This window comes from Mchenga conophoros, linkage group LG4 (genome assembly GCF_057382185.1).
Source record: "Mchenga conophoros isolate Kocher_MC1m ecotype Shallow Benthic linkage group LG4, M_conophoros_male_GT1.1, whole genome shotgun sequence".
In the NCBI taxonomy this organism is placed as follows: domain Eukaryota; kingdom Metazoa; phylum Chordata; class Actinopteri; order Cichliformes; family Cichlidae; genus Mchenga; species Mchenga conophoros.
Genome location: NC_140529.1, coordinates 27076897 through 27097701, shown reverse-complemented (window position 1 = coordinate 27097701; position 20805 = coordinate 27076897). Strand labels below are relative to the sequence as shown.

Below are 20805 nucleotides of genomic sequence, written 5' to 3'. Positions count from 1 at the left end.
TGTAGCTTGTCCATGCTCTCTCCCAAAATGTATGCATAAATACTGCTGATATTAAACCAAGAGGCAGATCTCTATGGACTACTTGTCTTTTACTGGCCAGTAGGAACACTTAGCACTTGCAAATGACAAATCCTGCACTGCCGTTTACATGTAGTTGCCTCTCCTCACCTTCTGCTGCATGCATATAGTTTCAAAATATGCATTGTGTTCATTCACCCAGTAGGTAGAATTTATTGTTTGGTAATTTACAAATAAGGACCACCATTATTGATACAATTGCTAAAAATACTGAGTGAAAAAAAACAACCAAACAAACAACAGTAAATAAACAGTAAAGTAGAAAAACTGTAATCTAATATATATAATAGGAAAAATTGGTTTCATCAGGATATGTAAAAATAACTGAATAAAGCAAGAGTCTCACGTGTGTTCCATTAATTTATTGTTCAGAGCTTTTTCTCCAGCAGTTTCAGCCTAACAGCAACCTCTGAAAGGTTAATAACCACTGATGTAAAGAAACAGTATAGAGAGAGCTGGAAGAAATTAGAAAGGATGATATTAAGCTGCAGGTTGAATATTTGAATGGCTGTGTGTGTGTGTGTGTGTTATTCAACATGTGTTATAAAACACTAATATGTACATAGGAATGTGTGTGTCTTTCTCATTGAGCAGAACCATCTGCCACTCTCCTCAGAGTGAAGTGTGAAAGCGAGCACCTGGCTGTGAGTGAGCATTGCACAGCTCCCCTGAGAGCCTTCAGTTTAGAAAGCACTTAATACCCAGCCTCGCACTACATGCACCAGTAAGAACACTGCGATGAAGAGGAATAATGAAGCTTTTTGGACGGTGCAACAGTGCAGCTCTGCAGTCCCACAACACTGCACACCTTACAAGCGAGTTGTTGAGAGGGACAGACAGGGGGACCGCTTAATCATGATGTGATACCTGGTGTTAACCTAAGAAACAGAGATAAATATTTGAAAACATCTACGCTCTAAAATCGAAATATATCTCCCTTAACAAGAACTTGGCTTGTCTTCATATGCAGTGTCTGTCATGTCCTTGTGCAAGACACTGACTCGTTAGGACGGCTGTTTAGTAGCCCTATTTCCATCCTGAACTCTGATGACATGGTGCTGGAAGACAATATCCCTGCAGGAATCAATAGTTCTATACTGGTTTATCAACCCGGCTGAAAGACGAAGCTTTGCTTTGTCAAGAAAAACAAATCAACTATTGTATGATGGTGTTTTAGCAGCTTAAGCCATCTTTGTGTCATTAGGGCCAGTGAAAAGTAGACACAGACTGAGGCTTCCGCTGTTCCTGCTGGTTATTAAACTATGTTTTCACATAATGAGGCTGAGGCGATCTGGCATGGGAGAGACAGACTGCCACACACACAAACACACACACACATAAACACACTTATCCACTAATAGGAAAAGTTCTGCAGTTGTTAAAGGTACCTCTCTATGCAGTGCTCATTAGTGACACTGTTGTCCCTGCAGCATGTACCTACTAGAGGCAGTTCCCATTGATTCTCATCACATATAGTACATACACAAGGAACAAGCAGCTCGGCTCTAATCCCCACTCCTGCACTGTCCTCTGCTTTCTACAGCTATCTAATCAACAACAGCAATGTCGAACACAGGTTTCATCCTCCCATTTGAATACTGTAATTGAATTTGCTCAAGTAATTACAAATAAAGACACTGTTGTCCAGTCAGGGCTGGACAACAGTGTCTTTAGCTAAAAACAGTTACAGACAAATATACATAGACAAAATGAAAACATATTGCAACACTTCTTCCATAAAACAAACAGCATGCTCATAAGAAACTAGTAATGGCAAGAAGCAGGCACGACAGCGACTCGAGAGTTACTCCTCCCTCTCTCCTTCTTTCCATATGCCCCCTGCCTGTGTCAGTCACTGTTAGCCCTCATCAGCTGCTCAGTTCAGCGCTGATGTTTGACACAGCATGACTGAGTCATGCTGGCAGCCAAAGGCAACACACAGACAATGTGTGCCAGTGTGGAATTGGTAAGTCTTCCACTTTCATACAATCAGACAATAGTCATTAGCAAGACTAAAACACTTAAGGTGTGCTTTACTGATGCAGAAAGAGAGAGACATTCACTTCAATTAATTAAACCCTTTTTTTTGAGGAAAAAGGGAAACAGGAACAATAATTTGTTTACACACATGCCAACATAGATGTAAGGCAAAAACACAGTTTGTATAAATTCTAACAAGCTTGGAAGTCAATAATTGTTAGGACCATTTTACTCGTCATCACAGTTTTTTTCAGGAAAAATTCAGTTCAATTCAGTGGTATTATATAGCACCATATCACAACAGTTGCCTCAAGGGGCTTTACATTGTAAGGCAAAGACCCTACAATAATGCAGAGAATACAGGCTTCTTAAAGTACATTCAAAGCTATCCTTTAGGCACTGGCTGCCTTGTGTTCCATGATGGGTAGCGTTCCACTGGCTGTTTTTCTACCCAGGTATGCTTTTACTGCATGGGTAGTACGTAACTGACATGCTGAAAAACAAAGCTGCTGTCAATCGAATGCTTTCTAGACAGCATTGCATGCTGGATCAAAATCTTTGTGTTCGGAATTGCATCAATTTTGACAAGATCCCGCAAACCCCTGGCTGAAGGGTCTCCACCAAGTTTTACTGATGGCTGTACACAATCAGTGTTGTACCTTTCTCCTGACCCTCTTCATATATACTGACAGTGATGTGAACCAAAATTTCAAATTTGGATTCATTAGTCCATCAACCACAGATTTTGAGCCTAGTTCTTTTGTCATTTGGCTTATCTAAGCATTTTCTTCATGTTTCCCTTCCTTTAGAATGGATTCCATGTGTGTCCGTGTGTGTGGACACTAGCAGTGTGTTATTTTAAATGCATAAAATCTAACAAACTTCAGCAGATATAAAAGCAAGTTTCCTTTTTTTCCCCCACTTCCTTTCTTTTTTTTATTACTCGGCTAACTCGCAGATCATCATATTCCCTGGACATCTACTGACTCCATGGAGTTTGTGTTACTCTCACTACGTCCAGTTGGGGGCAGCAGGGAGCTCACCTTGAAGCCAATGTCTCCCTTCTTGCAGCAGAGGCAAGCCAGCATGAGGAAGATGAAGGTGAAGAGGCCAGAAAAGGAGACAGCTACCACTGCCAGAGATGAAGGCCAAGACAGCTCGCTCAGTGGAGCCCCATCTGCAACATCAGAAGATAAAGCGAGTGTTAAAAGCATGGAACCAGAGATCAGATGGTAAACTGTAGTCATACAGGAAATTAAAACCAAAGTGCAGATAGAGGTGATTTGTGAATGTTTATGGGCAAGCCTGATGAAAGAAGCATGACTCCTCATTAGCATTTCTTCTTCAGTTTCATATTCATCTCCATAGACTGTGTAGAAAGCAGGCTGCCGTAGATTAATTACAGTGGTTACGATGTACTCTGAGTCATAGAAGCTGAAAGTTTTAAACCGCCCACCAAAACAATTACTGCTAAATAAATGAATAAAGCGGCAGCAGAGTAGGAGTAATGGCTCATTCTATTTCAGTGTAAAAAACGATGATGAAAATGCTGACTGTGTACTTTTAATGCACTTTGCGACTTCTTCAATACCGCCCAAACTGCTCTCAAAGGAGTGTTTGGAACTAAAGTACAACTAAAAATTAATTAGTTGTAAGTAATTGATTTCCATTAAACCACGGCAAAATGTTTTCTTTTGGTTTGTATGTGGCCACAATCTGCTGTGTTGTTCCTGTATGCATATATGCAGCACACATGTGTCAGTTTGTCTTTCAGCCTGTAGTAACTTAGAAAAGGCCAGAGGGGCCAGATGTCAGAGTTTGGCGCATCTACATAAGCTGATTTACAGCGTTAAACCTGCTGCCAGCACAGATGGAAGAGACAAAGGAAGAAGGAGAGACAGAGGAAGAGAGACAGAGAGTCTGTGAAAGAAGGCTTGGAACAGATGCAAACATGCAGGCATGAATTAGCAGTATTCTTTCCACATAGCTCAAGACATTTATTCAATAATTTTTTACTTTCTTCTTCTTTTTTAAAAATCTTTCTTCATGACATCTACACAGACACACAGCAACAAAACTTTATACACCTTCAGTTCAAACTACTGATCAGAGGACAAAACATGCCAATATTATACTGTGTTGTACATATATGTTATTTCCTCTGTCCATAATAATTATAATTTCCAATTTCTTAAAGAGCACTGTAGCTCTCTTCACGACAACACAGACACAGGTCGGTTCTTTGAAACGGGCGTTTATTACTTGGGCCTTCTCTCCTCAGCTTCACCATCACCAGTACGCCGATACGCCATTACGCCGTGAGAACTGGTCACGAGCGAACAGTACAAACAATTAGCAACTTTACAGTACACATATTAAGTCCAAACACAAATAAAAAACATTTCTCAAATGACAAATACCTCGTTGGCTGCTTGTCCTGAAAAGAGGTCCTTAAGTCCTTGTATTGCCCTTTCTTTTAGTAAACTTTTAGCTTAAATCGCTTCATGAGAGACATCTGCTCCCTCGCAGTCCATGAAAAGTCTCGTGTGCTCTCGTTAAGGGTATTCTCACGAGACACTAGCTCTCACCTTACACATGTACATTTCAAATAAAGACATTTCAACGCAAACTATATATATTCATGAAATTATGTAACTTAACATTTTAACAGCATTTACACTCCCACCAAAATCACTCATTGACTTAAAATGAGAGATTTTCCTCAATGAAAATTATAAGGAAGTGATGTGTGAGTGTACATTTAAGTGTAGGTCATTTAGCTTTACGTGTGTTTTAGGTGGCCTCAAGTAATGTAACTACTTTGTGAACAGGCCTCTCAAGGAAAACTGATTTAGTGATTGGTTTTCCCTTATCAAAAGTAGTGTCACTGAGCAGAAGCTTTAGCTTTCGCACCTTGCCATCTGCGCTGGGCAGGGCTTCCACAACCCTTGCAAGCTTCCACTGGTTTCTTGGTGCACTGTCATCCTTTAATATTACAATGTCATCTGGTTGCAAGTTTCGTGACAGCTTCTGCCATTTCTGTCGTTGTTGGAGGTTTAGCAGGTATTCTCGTTTCCATCGTTGCCAAAATTCATTGGCCAAAAACTGTACTCTTCTCCACCTTTTGTGCAGATAGAGATCTTCTTTGCAGAATTGTCCAGGGGGTGGCAGAATTACAGATGATTTCATGGTTAGAATGTGGTTGGGAGTGAGGGGTTCCGGACCAGTAGGATCGTGAAGATGCTCGACACTTAGTGGCCTGCTGTTGATTATGGTCATTGTTTCATACAGAAACGTTCTTAGAGTTGTGGTGTCAAGTCTGCTGGCGGACTTGTCGAGCATAGCTATCAGGATGCTTCGGATTGTTCGAATCTGGCGTTCCCAAACTCCTCCCATATGACTAGCTGATGGGACATTCAGCACAAATTCACAACCAAGCGCCCTTGTACGGTCTTGATCCATTCCTTCAAGCAATTCAGAAAGCTCCTTTCTAGCACCAACAAAGTTTGTGCCTCTATCACATCTTAGCTGGCGCACGGGTCCTCGAATAGCTATGAATGATCGAAGTGCATTCATGAATGCGTCTGTTGTCAAATCGTCAAGGGTTTCTATGTGAACTGCTCTAGAACATAGGCAGGTGAATAACAATCCGTATCGTTTCAACTCTCTCCTTCCTTCCTTCACAATAAAGGGGCCAAAACAATCAAGCCCACAATAAGTAAAGGGGGGAGATGTCTCAATTCTCTCTCCTGGTAGATTTGCCATTTGTTGAACCTCAGTTGTTCTTCTGTATCGTCTACATTTTACACACTTGTAAATGTGTGAGGAGACCACACTTCCACATCCTAGGACCCATATTCCGCTTGCGCGCAACTCGTTCATGGTCATGCCCCTTCCTTGATGGTGTATAAGCTCATGATGATGTTTGACCAGCAGAGCTGACACATGAGATTTTTTCGGAAGAATCGCAGGATGCTTTACATCATGGTGTAAGGCTGACTGAGACAGCCGTCCTCCCACCCTAAGAACATTGGTTTCGTCCAGGAAAGCGTTCAGCTGGCGTAGCCTGTTGTGCCTGCTCAAAGTGTGTTCCTTCTTGCCTCTTATTTTCTTTATGTCTTCAGCGAAAGCGTCTTCTTGTACGAGTTTGATGATGAAGATCTCTGCTTCTCTTCGTTCTTCAAGATTAGTCGACTCATTAGTTCTCGACTGAAATCCCTTAAACTCTCTGACAAATCTCTTGAGCCTGGCAATGGCTCTCACCACTCTGGACCAGTCAGAAAATTTAGTTAAACGGTTTACCATTGGATTCTGTTCTCTTGCTTTAACTGCATGAACATGTGCTCTCCGAAGTTCAGGATCAGTAGCCTCAACTTCTCCCACCATTCCCACTTCATGTGGGAGATTTTGCTGCCAAAGGAAGTTGGGTCCTTTCAGCCAGCTAGATTCTTGCATTTGAACTGCAGTCAATCCTCTTGAGGCTCCATCAGCTGGGTTGTTTTCAGAGTTGACATGTCGCCATTGTTCAGGTTTTGTGCTAGATCTTATTCGCTGGATGCGGTTGGCCACGAATGTTTGGAACCTTTTAGCATCATTGTTCACATAGCCAAGGACCACCTTTGAGTCAGTCCAGTAATACTCTTGCACATTTTCAATCTCCAGCTCGCCTCTAATGATATCACCAATGCGGACTGAGGTCACAGCTGAAGATAACTCAAGCCTTGGGATGGTTGTTAGTTTGGTAGGGGCTACTCTTGCTTTCCCCAAGACAAGTGAACAACTTATCTGTCCTGTTTCACTCACCGCTCTAAGGTATGAGCATGCACCATACCCTTTGAAGCTTGCATCAGAAAAGTTGTGAAGCTCATATAGTGAGACTTCACCAAAGTTTGATGGAAGGTAGCTTCTTGGAATCTTTAGAACTGCCAAATGAGGCAGATCTTTGAGCCATGACTCCCATTGTGGCTGGATGTGCTCGGGGAGAGGTTCGTCCCAGCTTACCTTGTCTCTACACAGTGTTTGAAGAATCTGTTTGCCGATAAGTAGGAATGGAGCCACGAAACCTAGTGGATCATAGACTGAGGCAACAGTTGAGAGAACGCCTCTCCTTGTCAGTGGGTTTTCTTTTACCACCACCCTGAACTGAAATTCATCCGCCTCAACACACCACTGAACTCCAAGTGCTCGCTCGATATGAAGTTCTCCTAGAGCCATGTTTAGATCTTTGGTCTGAACATATTCTTGTGGTGGAATTGTTGCAATCACACTCTCATCGTTGGATACAAACTTATGTAGCCGTAGATTTCCTGTTTTGCACAGAGCTCTTGATTCCTTTACCAGGCGTATAGCTTCAGCAGTCGACCTTACACTTGTCAGGCCATCATCTACATAGAAGCTTCTTTGGATGAACTTAATGGCTTCTTTGCTGAACTTGCCTTGGCCTTGTGAAGCTAGGTATTTCAGTCCAAAGTTGGAGCAACCGGGGGATGAAGCTGCCCCAAAGAGGTGTACCTTCATCCTGTACACTGAGGGTTCAGAATCCAAATCACCTCCATCCCACCAGAGGAACCTGAGATAATCTTGATGTTCCCTTGCAACGTGGAACTGGTGAAACATTTTTTCGATGTCGCACATTATGGCTATAGGACCCTTTCTAAATCGACACAACACACCAACTAATGTGTTAGTCAGGTCTGGACCTGTCAAGAGATGGTCATTTAGAGAGGTTTCTTGGTAGCGTGCCGAACAATCGAAAACCACACGGATCTTCCCGGGCTTGTGGGGATGGTAGACACCATGGTGCGGTATGTACCATGCTGGCTGGTTGTCTAATTCAGACTGTGGCACCTTCTCAGCATCTCTTCTACTTATGATTTCATTCATGAAATTGACATAGTCCGTGTAATATTGTTCATTTCTCCTCAGTCGACGCTCTAATGAGCTGAGCCTGTGAACTGCACACTGTTTATTGTCTGGAAGATTAGGTTTGTCTGTCTTGAAAGGAAGCGGAAGTTCATAGTGGCCATCTTCCTTCTGTCTTATTCCAGCTTTCACTTTAGACAGAAAGAGGAGGTCCTCCTGAGAAACTGGATTATCATCTGTTGAGTGATCTGTGAAATCTGATTCAAAAGTCTTAATTATGTCAAGTGGGTTGATCTCTTTGACTTGAGTCCTGCACGCAAAGTGCACTTCCTTCTTTAGCTGAACTGATGGATGCACAGTTGGTGTCACTTGTCGTACTATGATTCTATGACTGAATCCTATTGGATCGCTGTTGTCGCTTGCTGAATGTGAGCAACCAACAATGCTCCAGCCCAGATCAGTCCGCTGCGCATATGGATGATTTTCGTCACCAGACAGGATCTCTCTTGGGAGGAGGGCTCGTTGACAGTTGTAGCCTATAAGAAGGCCTACTTCGCAATCCAACTGTGGTGGAATCTTTTCTGACAGTTGCTCTAGATGTGGCCATTTTAGAGCTGTTTCAGAGGTAGGAATGTGCAGCCTGTTTACTGGAATAAATTCTCTTGTGAAAACAGGTGGTAGTGGAATCCTTTTCTCTGAGTTGTATCCTCTCACTTGTAGACCTGTCATTTTCTGACATGGAATAACTGTCGACTTGGCAGACATTGTGGACAGTCGCAGACTGACATTCTCTCTGTTTGTGTTCAGGCCTTGAGCTACTTCATCTAGTATGAAGGTGGTATCACTCTGTGTGTCTAAGAGTGCATAAACTAGCAGTTCTTGATCTGGCTGCTTAATAGATGACACCCAGACTGGCAAGATAGAAGATGTTCGTGTGCTTAGACCCTCTTGAATAACTCTGTTGGAAGTGGCTGTTGCGGTCCTTTCTGTGGTGTCTGCCTTGTCCTTTGAAATTTCACTTGCATTTAGGTGGATTGGCCTTTGACGTTCCTTGAACTTATCGTCATGCAAACATGTTGGGTGTCTCTTTTGGCATTTCTCACACGTGCTTTTGTTATCACATTTTCTTGAGTGATGACCGGTCTTCAAACATCCAAAGCAAAGCTTCTCTGTGTGTACAAACTTAACACGATCCTGAACTGTCTTTTCTGTGAAACTTCGGCATTTGTCTAGGATGTGTCCTGTCCTTTTGCAGAAAACACATGATGTAATACTGCTCTGTGTTGTAGTTGTGGTCAGAGTCTTTGCTTGAACTATTTGGCTTCGTAGATGCCTTGGTTTCTCGCTTTCAACACTCTTAAGTGCTTGTATTGAGGAAATTGGATCGCAAGCAAGATCTGCTTCCTTTGATAGGAAGTCAACAAACACCTTGAATGGTGGGTACTCAGCTTTCACTTGTCTGACTTCCATCACTTTGCGATTCCAGCTGGAAACCAACCAATCTGGCAATTTCAGCAGAATCCTCTGACTCTCAACGCAGTCATTCAAGACCTCCAGCATCTTGACATGAGACATGGCAGCCTCACAGCTCTTGAGAAAGTCTGCAAATTCTCTTAGCTCGCAAGCATCCTTAGAACCTATCTTTGGCCATGCATGCAGCTTGTCTCTGAGTGACTTCCCAATTAGGAATGGGTCTCCGAAACGTTTCTCTAAAAGCTTCCAGGCTGAGTCATATGCTGCTTCTGTGCCCAATAGAAGAAATCCTTCCACGGCCTTCTTTGCTGTGCCACCTAAGTACTTTCTTAGGTAATACAGTTTTTCATTCTTTGGGATGTTCTTCCTTTCTATTAATGTTTCAAAGGACAGTTGCCAGTCTTTGAACTTCAAGGGATCTCCTGTAAACACCCCAGGCTCTGGTGTTGGGAGCCGGTTTGCACTCATAGCTTCTACTAGTGCATTGACCAGATCTAAGCTATTCTGCTCTTGAGGCCTCAACACTGAGGCTGGAGGAGACTGAGGTAGCTGTTGTGGACAAGGAGCTTGACTTGTGACTGTTAGGGATTGAGGAATAAATGGGGGACTTGATGCATTGAGAGAATGGGTTGTGACTGGAAGTACTGTGGAGTCAGCGACTCTAAGCTCTGGCAGTACTTCACTACCATACGACAAATCAGTTGCTTCTATGTTTTCTTCAGCTTCATCATAGACCCTCACTCGAGCTCTAGCAGCATTTAGCTTCTTTACTTCTTCTAGGCGTGCAAGTTTTCTACGTTTATCTTGGATTGCTTGCTGTCTGGCTAGGTTCTCAGCCTCTAACATTTGAAGTTCTGTTTCTTCCCTTTCTTGCTCCTCCAACACTGCCAAGACTTCCTGAGTTGCAGCAGCTTCAGCTACAGCCTCTATTCTTTTGACAGAGTGGCTGCTAGAGTGGGTAGAACTACATCCTTGACGAGACAGTGGTCTAGAAACAGAACCTGTTGAGCCTAGAACAGATCCAGCATCAGGCCAAGACTCTTCATCTTTATCTGCTTCATGACCTTTAAGCTGTCTCTCTGCTCTTTGAATAATAAATTCTGAGAATGACATGCATGTATCAACCCTGCGCCGCAGGTCTGGTTCAGGGGTTTGCGCTTGACGCAGCTCCTCATAAACCACCTTTACATCAGAACAGGTGCTTTTGATGTTCTCAATAAGCTCAGTTAACTCATCCTTAGAAGCATCACCACTTAATAACTCTTTGCCTATTCGTGCATGACACCTCCACTTCTCATAGATGATTTTGTATTTGCGTTGAATGTGCTTCAGTCTCTCATCTTGGTATGCTCTTCCCCTTTCTGTTAGGGTACGCGCCCTCTCACTTCTTCGAAGCCCCTCTAGTTCTGCTGCAGATTCAGTGACAGTAGCTTCAGCTTGAGCGGATTGTTCAGCATCTTTATGGCAGGTCTCTCTGCTTATGTTAGACATGTTGAGATTATAGCAGTGTGATTGTGCAGCTATTAAACTTCAACTAGATTTCTTCTGGACTATGTGTAAGTGAAAGTTGCAATAAACTTAATTTGAATTAAGGTTCATAAATGTATGTATGAGTCTTCCAACACACTGTTGACTTCAATACTGAACTTAAGTTTCAAACAGACAAGAACAACAAAAATCACCTTATCACAAATATACAATAACAGTGTAAATGTACTTAGAAATACCTTAAATCCTTATCATTTACATTACTAAAGGTTTTCAAGTTTTCACATCAGTATAGTACCCCTTTAAAATTCACATAAGGTGCCCTTTAAACTCAGCAGATTTTGTATAACTCAAAATTACTCATAACCTGTGAGCTTGTTAAATATTTACTTGTTTGTTCTATAAACCTTGTGATGTACAACAACTATAAATGCAAACACATTGGATTAATCTCTACATTAAGCAAGCAAGAATAACAGAGGAGTCCCTTAGTTGCAATTTTCACATTTAACCACTTCTCACACCACCTTAACTTCACTTTGTGGTAGAGCTTCTCCTGATCTTAAACGTGAAAATTAGCGCTTTAACTCAGTCTAACCACCGTTGCTTGTTAATGCTGTGCCGATATGCGTTATGCACTCTGCTTATCTGACGTGATGCACCGGATCCGCGTCGTTTCGTCATCCGCGGCGATCCTGTCCTCTCCTACCCGTGTTGAGCAGGCGAGTTCTCACTGTAGCTCTCTTCACGACAACACAGACACAGGTCGGTTCTTTGAAACGGGCGTTTATTACTTGGGCCTTCTCTCCTCAGCTTCACCATCACCAGTACGCCGATACGCCATTACGCCGTGAGAACTGGTCACGAGCGAACAGTACAAACAATTAGCAACTTTACAGTACACATATTAAGTCCAAACACAAATAAAAAACATTTCTCAAATGACAAATACCTCGTTGGCTGCTTGTCCTGAAAAGAGGTCCTTAAGTCCTTGTATTGCCCTTTCTTTTAGTAAACTTTTAGCTTAAATCGCTTCATGAGAGACATCTGCTCCCTCGCAGTCCATGAAAAGTCTCGTGTGCTCTCGTTAAGGGTATTCTCACGAGACACTAGCTCTCACCTTACACATGTACATTTCAAATAAAGACATTTCAACGCAAACTATATATATTCATGAAATTATGTAACTTAACATTTTAACAGCATTTACAAGCACCTTGCTTGCATTTTCTTAACTAGAGATTTTCTGTATTAAAGAGCAATTCTCAGATTTTGGTGATAACCTTCAGGTTTACAGACGCTGTAATGATAAGATTTTTATTCCTTGCAATAGATGAATAAATGTCTTTCAGAGTCTGTCTTTCTAATGTCTCTGCATTAGAAAGTTTTATTAAACTGACCGTGGTGACATCATTATGATGTGACTCAGAATAACGTTTTCAAATAGTGAATTTCCTACTGAGGCTGAAAAAACTTAACTTATCATAAAAATATAAATTATATAAGCACACAACCTAAATTAAGGATTATAGTTAGATTATATATAGAGAGATATTATATATTCAGTAAAAGGATTAGATGTTGTAGTCACTGATAATGCATTGCTTTAAATGGCTTTATAATTTTATCTACAGTAGTTTATTTACAGTAACCCTGTAGCTTTTCTTTATATGTAAATGATGAATTCATCAGCTGGTTCAAGAAAAGGAGCAGAACTGTATTTAACTGTATTCCATCCATTTTCCTTTATTACTTTACAACTGTGATGTTAACACACAAAAGCATACTCCAGTGCTGACTGGGATTGCTGTGGTCTGTGATTCTTGTACCTGGGTTTTTAACAGCTCCATGACTAAGACCCAGCAGTCCAGACCCATTCGGCTGCAGGGAGCATCCTCTTCCGGCTCTGACAGCTTTTGCAACCCAAACAGAACTACTCCAACCAAAGTTTAACCCTGAGGTCATGGCCACAAAGCCCTGTATACCCTCCATTTACATATACATGGAAGTGGACAGTGCAAACAGGCAGGGTTCCTATGTAAAGCCTGCTTTGAGAATTGCAGTGCATGAGTGTATATGTGTGGGCACTGACCCGCCAACACATCACCATGGTAACGTCCTGATGGCCAACACATATTAGTTGATTGGCTTTTACAGTGCGGTAAACCTCATGACCCTTCCTTTTTGCTGATGCCTTGCCCGCTGAGAGAGGGTGTGTGTGTCTGTGTGTCTCACTATGTGAGAGCTTGTGAAGTGTAAAAGAAGGTGATTATGAAACTAAACAAAGCAGCGCCCTTTCTAGATCCACCACATACCACAACACACAGCCTGTGAGGGGGCTGATAGGGAAATAGGGGATGATCCTTAAAATGCCATCTTTTCAAGCCTTCTAATGTTTTAAGTATCAAGAAGCAAACCATAAAAGTAAAGGAAACATGCAATCTTTCCCTCTGTAACACAATATTAAACATTTCACCTGTTATTCTCACATTTATGGCAGAATTTGTATCTGCTCAACAGTTACTCCAAAGGATTACACTGTATACTAAAACATATGTACATGCACTGATTCATTACTCAATCCTTTTGCACAGAATTTCCTGCTGTCTCCTCATTACAAAACAACAAACACAACCCATTATATCAAATAGGAATAAAATGTTGGGTGCATTAGAATGCAAGAAAAATGCAATAAAATATTCTAAAAGCAACATGAAAATGTCAAGTGATATTAAAAAGAATAAGAGTTAGCATTTTGCGTTAAGTTACTGCTGCACAATTTAGGTGCCGGCAGGGCTGGATTGATGGATGAATGTGGGGAAGGAGGAGGGAGTGGGGAGGAACCATGCTGTGCAGATGGTGCCAGAAACAGCAATGATACATGCTGAATCAGAGGGCACGGTGACTCAGAGCCCACTGAAGGACACAACATAAAACAGACATACACATGTTGTCACTTCTAAAGAAGACTATTAGTTGCTTGTCATCGTGTACAAGCCCAGGAGCTGATCAACTGGTCCTGTTTCTGCTTGCTACCAATAAACAGTTGGTTACAGTCCCCAGTCCCACAATATATATATTTAGTTCACTAGAGCTGATGTCACTGACAACTGTTACTAACTAACTAATTTTGCAGTTTCAGAGAAGCTAAATGCCAGCTTCATACACAGCTTTGAGACAGGAGATTTCTTTTCCTTTCACAGTTGCAACTGGGACTTCTGTTTGCAAAAATAAGGTTCACATGTATATTGAATTCCAACAGTTCTCTCCTTACTAGATACTGGGATGCAGTATCTAGTATTCACTAATGATGCTGCACAAGGCAATCAGAATGAAGATCAGCATTTCTATGGACATACAAATCCTAAACTCTTTTATGCAGGCTCCTCTTTTGAAGCCTTGAGTTTGGAAATGTGGGTTCTGCAATCCGAATGCGAAATGAAAGGCACTGCATGGTTCTGTACAGTATGTAGCAACATGTCAGCCTGGCTCTACAGTGTGTCCTACTTTATGAGAAGTTATGCTCTAAAAAAATTACTCTACTAAAATTTGGAAAAAATGAATATTATGTTGTTTTAAATAAGACTTGGAACTAGTGGTCAAGCCATTGGACTCATGAGATACTAACTCACAATACTAGGTTTATTTTTGCAACCAGAGCTAGAGGCTACATCCATCTTTTATGTACAGTCTATGTACATAAAACTAGCGAGACAGTACTAGAGAGACCATGAAATATCCAGGAAGTCCAAGGTGTGCTGGATGGTGAGCTATGTACTACTGGAGGTTTTTACACAGCAATTCCTCAAATAAATATTGTGGTTTGTTTATTTGTTTGTTTTCAAGAAATTCTGCTGTATGCCTGAAACTCTGGTCTGGGTTCAGGGCAAACAATCGACCAACTAACTGTAGGATCAAGTTTCTGTAACATTTTAGTAAAAAACAAATAAATAAAACAACAAATAAATATAAATAAAAAACTACTACCCTTTCTATAAGCTTTGGGAATCAATTAAAGGAAAATTCCAAATACTGACAGTAGAGGTAAGTTTTTTCACAATGTCAAACCACCTTTACCTGAACAATGGAGTGCAAGTTGCTAACTTATAAGTATGTATAAGTGCATGATTGGCAAGGTGGAGATTTTAGGACACACACAGAGTTTGGGGAATCCCCAAATGCAAGTGGTGTCTGTACTTCTTTGCATATCCCTTCACCACCAGGACTCTGCCAAAGAGGAGTTTCAAATTGGGTCAGTAAATAGGGGACTGCAGACTCCCTTTTTAGCTTCCCTCTTCCCAGTTGGGAATCTAACAGTCATATTCTAGGATACTTTTCAATATTTAGCCAAAATTAAGTCATTTGGATCATTCTTTATTAAGCCTTCCTTCTTTACCAGAAAGTCAAATATGATCACCCAGAAGAAAATCCGAGGTATAAATATAAATATGAAAGTGCAACATTTGAAAAGCCGTCTCACTTCCTCTTGGAGGAATCGCGAACTGAGCGACAACTCGTGGTTCTTCATAAATATTAGAAAAGCACACATTACTTCGCCAGCTGCACAGCAAAATGAAAATAAAGCACTTAAATCCATGCTCATACCCACTTTATTAAAAAGCTGTCTTTAGGACTGAAGAGAGATGAGAAATGTCCTGAAACACAGGAGGGGGAGTGATGGAGCCACCATGCCACCCCCACAATTCAGACTGATGATGGCAAGGATGCAGTAGGATAACGGGGGGGATAAAGAGAAAAACAATGTAGTGGCATAACAAGACAGAATGAATGAGGCCATCTGCATTGCTTTGCACTTCCCAATAGTGGGAAACCTTCAGTGTTTCTTCTGGCTTGTGCTGTGAGATGATGGTCAAACAATCTAATACTAGGTTTAGGATTGATGTGCACATGTCACATCGCAGTGGCTAAAGAAAATCTGCTGAGTCCTTCACGATCATAGAGCTGACAATGCAGGTTTTAAACTACATAATGGCCATGAAATACAAACAGCAGACTGGCTATATCAGAAACAGTTGACTGCTCAAAGTGTCAGTGCAGGAATAAGGTCTACCAATAGTAATGAAAGCAAGATGAACCATCTTACTGTCTGACCGTGCTCCATGAAATACCGCGGGCAATGATACCAAGTAATAAAGAGTGAGCAAGAAAAATAGACATGTAGAAAGCTCAAGGCCCACAGCACGAAGTAAAGAGAAAAGCTAAGCTCAGCATATGTACATGTGGCTGTGTGTGTGTTCATGCATGTATACAAAGGATGAGGATACGATGTGTTAAGCACAACCACTGAGCTTTTAAAAGTATATCATAAATAAACCAATAAGGTAGAGCCTTGTGTTGCTGTGCAGCTTATACGGCCCACTTCACCAGCTAAAAAACATCTACTGCTGCCTAAATGCAACTCTGGGTAACTACACGGTGCTCATGTTCATCATGCATTAAAAAAAAAATCTGTTCCAAATCGACAGAAACGGGACACACAGGGGACAAACGAGGTATTTTATTCAGGACAGAGTGAGAATATTAAGATCTCCCTCCCACACTCATATGAAGGCCAGAGCTGAGCCATGTGTTCATATTCGCATGCAGACATAAGAACTTGCACCCACGCAGAAAATCCAGTAAAGGTGGCGCACTAAGCGCCATAAAATAACATTGGACTAATGAGGTCCATGAGGAGGAGCACTAACACACAAACAATATTGCGGGCTTCGCCCTCTGCGAGATGCCGTGTCTCATCGCTGTGCACCTCTGCTTAGCGCTTTGCTTCAGTCTCTCGCTGGTCTCTCTGGTAGCTCTCACTTTTATTTATTTATTTATTTTACCAAGGGGCCTGCAGGGTGGGCAGCGTGCCAGACTACACACCACTGCAATCAAACTGTCTCCAGAAAGAGCGGGGTGAGATACAGTTTCAGCTGCAATTCAATAGATCGGGCATGTTTTAATTTAAATAAATAGTGTGTTAAGTCTGTGTGTGGTCAGTGGCCAAGCACTGCGTTTTGTGAGTGTTAGGAAGGCCCTAAGCACAGCATGTTACAGCCATTCCTTCTATACAGAAGCTTATATTAAGAAATAATATTTGCAACTTCGTTTGATATTAAAGAGAACATTTAAATGATCTTGGATGACAATGAAATATTTTACAGAGGAACATTTCTAAAAGGTACGAACGACTAAGTTGATATTAGTATGCTTTGAAAATAATGCAGCAAGTCCTAGACTGTGGCAGTAAGTGTCACCACTTATGCAAGAGTAGACTAGTTTCTTCCAGTTTTACACCCTTAATGCACTTCTACTGTCGCTCAATTCTACGGAGAGGAAACGCTGAAAATCTGTGAAAGAGACACACACAGGACAGGAGAGCAGAAAACAGTCCAAATTTACATTTAGGACAATGCTGGAGGGCCAAACAAGCATCTCCATCTGCCCTGCCTGGGCGGTACCAAGTGGCATCCAATAATACCATTCGCTTTCACACATAAATCACATAGCGGAGAGAAAGAAAAATGCACATGAGGCATCTGCATTTGAAAGCAGTGACAGGCAAATCACCAATCAAAACATTTTAATTGCAATAGCTGAAAAATTCCAGTTTCAGGTGATTAACAGAGATCTGCCTTTGTGAATATATGATCATTCTGTGCTGCTTTTCTTCAAGTTAATGTCAAGATTTAATGTGAGGACCAACTTGAGACTTCTTATGTGGGGATGAAAAGTTGCTGGACTTAGTTCCTGCTTTTTCATCTAGTGGGATGTAGCAGTTTGACACAGACTGACTTCTCAAGGGAAAACCAAATGACAAGTTGAGAGAGATAAAAATGCTCTGAAGAAACAAGAAAAGTTAAATCAGAAAGTTAGAGGATCGCAAGACTGTAATGACACAGGGATGAACACAGGAACATACAGAGGAGAAAGCAACAAATACACATGTGCACAGATGTCAGACTAAGGAAGGGTTGCGAGCAGAGGGAGCAGAATGACATGATTAATGGCAGGATATGGTATCCTCCACCATCTTACATCCTCTTTGCTGTTCTGTAGTCACACTGTCTGTGCATGACTGCAGATAGCAGAGGGATGAGCTGGCCTGCAGAGAGCCATGATAACTGTCATTAACTGGGAGTGAGAGCCCAGGAGGACCACTATGGATCTGCATTATAGGCCTGCCATGTCCATCCGCCTACAGCCCAGGCAAGGGCACACTACTGTAAAAAAGGGTTTGAATATCACCTCTGCTTATAATGGATGGATCTTTTAAGACAGACTAATTACAAGACCAGGGCACTGAATGAAAAAGTGTTAGCTGCAACATTTAACATTAATAATTCATTTATTTGAGCCATTATTATGATTTATGTACAGACCATTGCAGAGGGGACTAGCAGCCTCTGCTGGCCTTTACCCTGCACTTTATAATGTGTGCTGATGGCTGAGATTTTGAAGGAAAACTGCTAATTTGGGGTAATTATTATGCAGCACGATAGAATCAAAGCTGATGTTCTTCACAAATAGAACAAAAGCTGTTCACAGTTTATCATTAACTGGCAAACAGAGAGCTGCATGAATGAATGAGATGAAAATATGTTTATCCTCTCGAGTCCACTAGAGTGGGAAACAGAGGATTGTGTGATGCATGTGTTTCCACTCAGCCATATATTCAAGTACGGAGATTTTATTGAGGTAAATGGACAGAGAGTATCATGAAGTAACCACACGAACCCCTCTATGACATGTATGTATACAAGCCTGTTTTTGTGCTTAGTGATACAAACTGTAATAGTTCTTCCTGTTAGCCAGAGAAAGAGAATATAAAAGATACTTAATTTCTACACAGCTCATATTTCATTTAAGCTCTAACAGCTCTGGACTCAAGAAAGTGGCCAGGTTATGTTTTCCTATTGGCTTAGCATTGATAAATATATAGGTGTAATCATCTAGTTCAATTGTGGATATGATCTGACCATTTCTATTTCACTGCTCTCTAGGCTATAAGTACTGAAATGAAGAATTGATGTAAACAGGAGTCAATGCCTTTTAGAAACATTAAACTAACATCACTATTGCTTTACACACAAAAGAAGACGCATCAGAAAGAAAATTATTGTATGTCCTCTATGCAAAAGCTGTCAAACAAAACCTTAGAGGATTATTCCTCTACACCAAGTAACAATACTATTTAAATTACATTTGTCTTTATCAATACAGAGAATACAATGCAGTTTTTCCTAAACTCTAGTAAAAAAAATGGCAGGATTAGAGTCAAACAACTTTTACAGCTACTGAATTGTATAAATTGTCATCAGTGACAGCGCTGTCTGCATGCAGACCTGACAGAGCGCAACTCCGCACTCACATGACACCACACTTGTATACTTAGGCCTCAGGCTGATAAACACAAATTTAATGCATGTGCAAACCATATGCACTTTATATGACAGAGTCAGCCAGAGTCTTGTGATGCATACCACAGCAGTGAATGCCCAATAGTTTTTGACTGTGTGCAAATGTAAAAGCTGAAATGCAAATATTCCCGTACAAAACAATTTAATGTGAGTTAAGCTGGTTCTTGTGCACATCCGTGTTTGTCTGCTTCTATTAAACATGTGCCTATTCTGACCCAAATGCAGTGAACACACTAGCACACAATGAGCACACTTTACACCCAAATTCCAGCAGCAGCTGTTTAGTCATTATCTTATAATAACACAATTCTAAAAACTGACTACACATCAACCTTGTTTTTGAACTAGCGCTATTCATTTGTTATGTGAGATGTTGCTAAATTGCCACCAGTGCAATCTGACATTTACAGTGCACAGAAAAATTTAACACTGTATTTCCTCCCTAAACAACTACACACAGAGCTTTAAACAACTGTGGCACACCACATCATCACACAGAGAGCACACAGAGGAGACATAGATGGTTTCCCTTCAGTGCTGAAATCCACTTCATTCTTATTCTAGTTCCCCCAGAGGAAGACTTATGCAACCAAAGTGCTTGGTGTTACACATGAAGAGATGAATAATCAAATAGTCCGCGGTGACTGGCTTGTACTGACCCAGTCAGTGGGAGGAGCTTCGAGAGCAAACACAGAAACCATTTTTAAAATCTCTTCCCTTCAGCATCACCAACGCCTTGGTTACAGCCTGCAGCAGTGTGTCCATGTGTCACGTGGGTCACGTGAAAGCTTTCCTCAATGTGAAACATGCATGGAACATGTGTACACCAAGACACTATTTATAACATGTACACTCAATGCCACTGCCACCTCCAGGCATTAGAGGTGAGTGCTGAAAGACAGCCTCCCACAGTGCTGCATTGTCAGCTTGTTGGTGTATCAGTGCTTCCTTCCATATCAATCCATTGTCTGTTCGCAGTGACAGTGATGCGCTGCAGATTTAGTCTGTATCAAGGATGCAGCCAGGTCTAAACGTTAGCGCGCACGTACATCTGCTACCGCTCCTGATGGGAGCGCTCTCCTTGGTGCTGAAGCAATAGTAGGCCAGGTGTTGGCTGCAGTTGTTGGTGCAGAATGCTACACTCTACTGAGCGCAGCCGGGTGCTACTTTACCCCTGGCTGCACTCAGACCGAACCCCAACCCAGTCATGTGAAGGCTGATGAATTCAAACCTGCTATGGTGTGTCTGTCTTGGCTGATGGCTTATATAATGCCAGCCAATGTGACAGTTGACTTGGCCTCATGGTTGTTTTCATGTCTGGATGTGTGTTTTTGAACATGTGTCACTGTTTGCGTGAAAGCGTGCAGAGGTAGAGCACACCGTGTTCTTATACAGCCCGGGGCATAGGGACAAAATGCAGCTGTGGAGGTTGGCTCGAGGGGTGCTGCAGTTCAAACGCTGCCTGAATTTTAGCTTTGATGTCAAATTAACCAAGTGTTTGTGT

At 41.6% G+C, this 20805-nt stretch overlaps 1 protein-coding gene across 5 annotated transcripts in view; it reads right to left on the bottom strand.

Annotated features, from left to right (window-relative positions):
* Positions 1-20805, bottom strand: part of LOC146576261 (serine/threonine-protein kinase LMTK1-like) — a 37725-nt gene that overhangs the window by 14451 nt on the left and 2469 nt on the right. For all 5 annotated transcript variants that reach the window (XM_085271383.1, XM_085271388.1, XM_085271386.1 and 2 more), the window contains one exon: positions 3102-3235. In XM_085271383.1, the coding sequence (XP_085127509.1) occupies positions 3102-3235 (134 nt within the window). The remainder of the gene's footprint in view (positions 1-3101; positions 3236-20805) is intronic.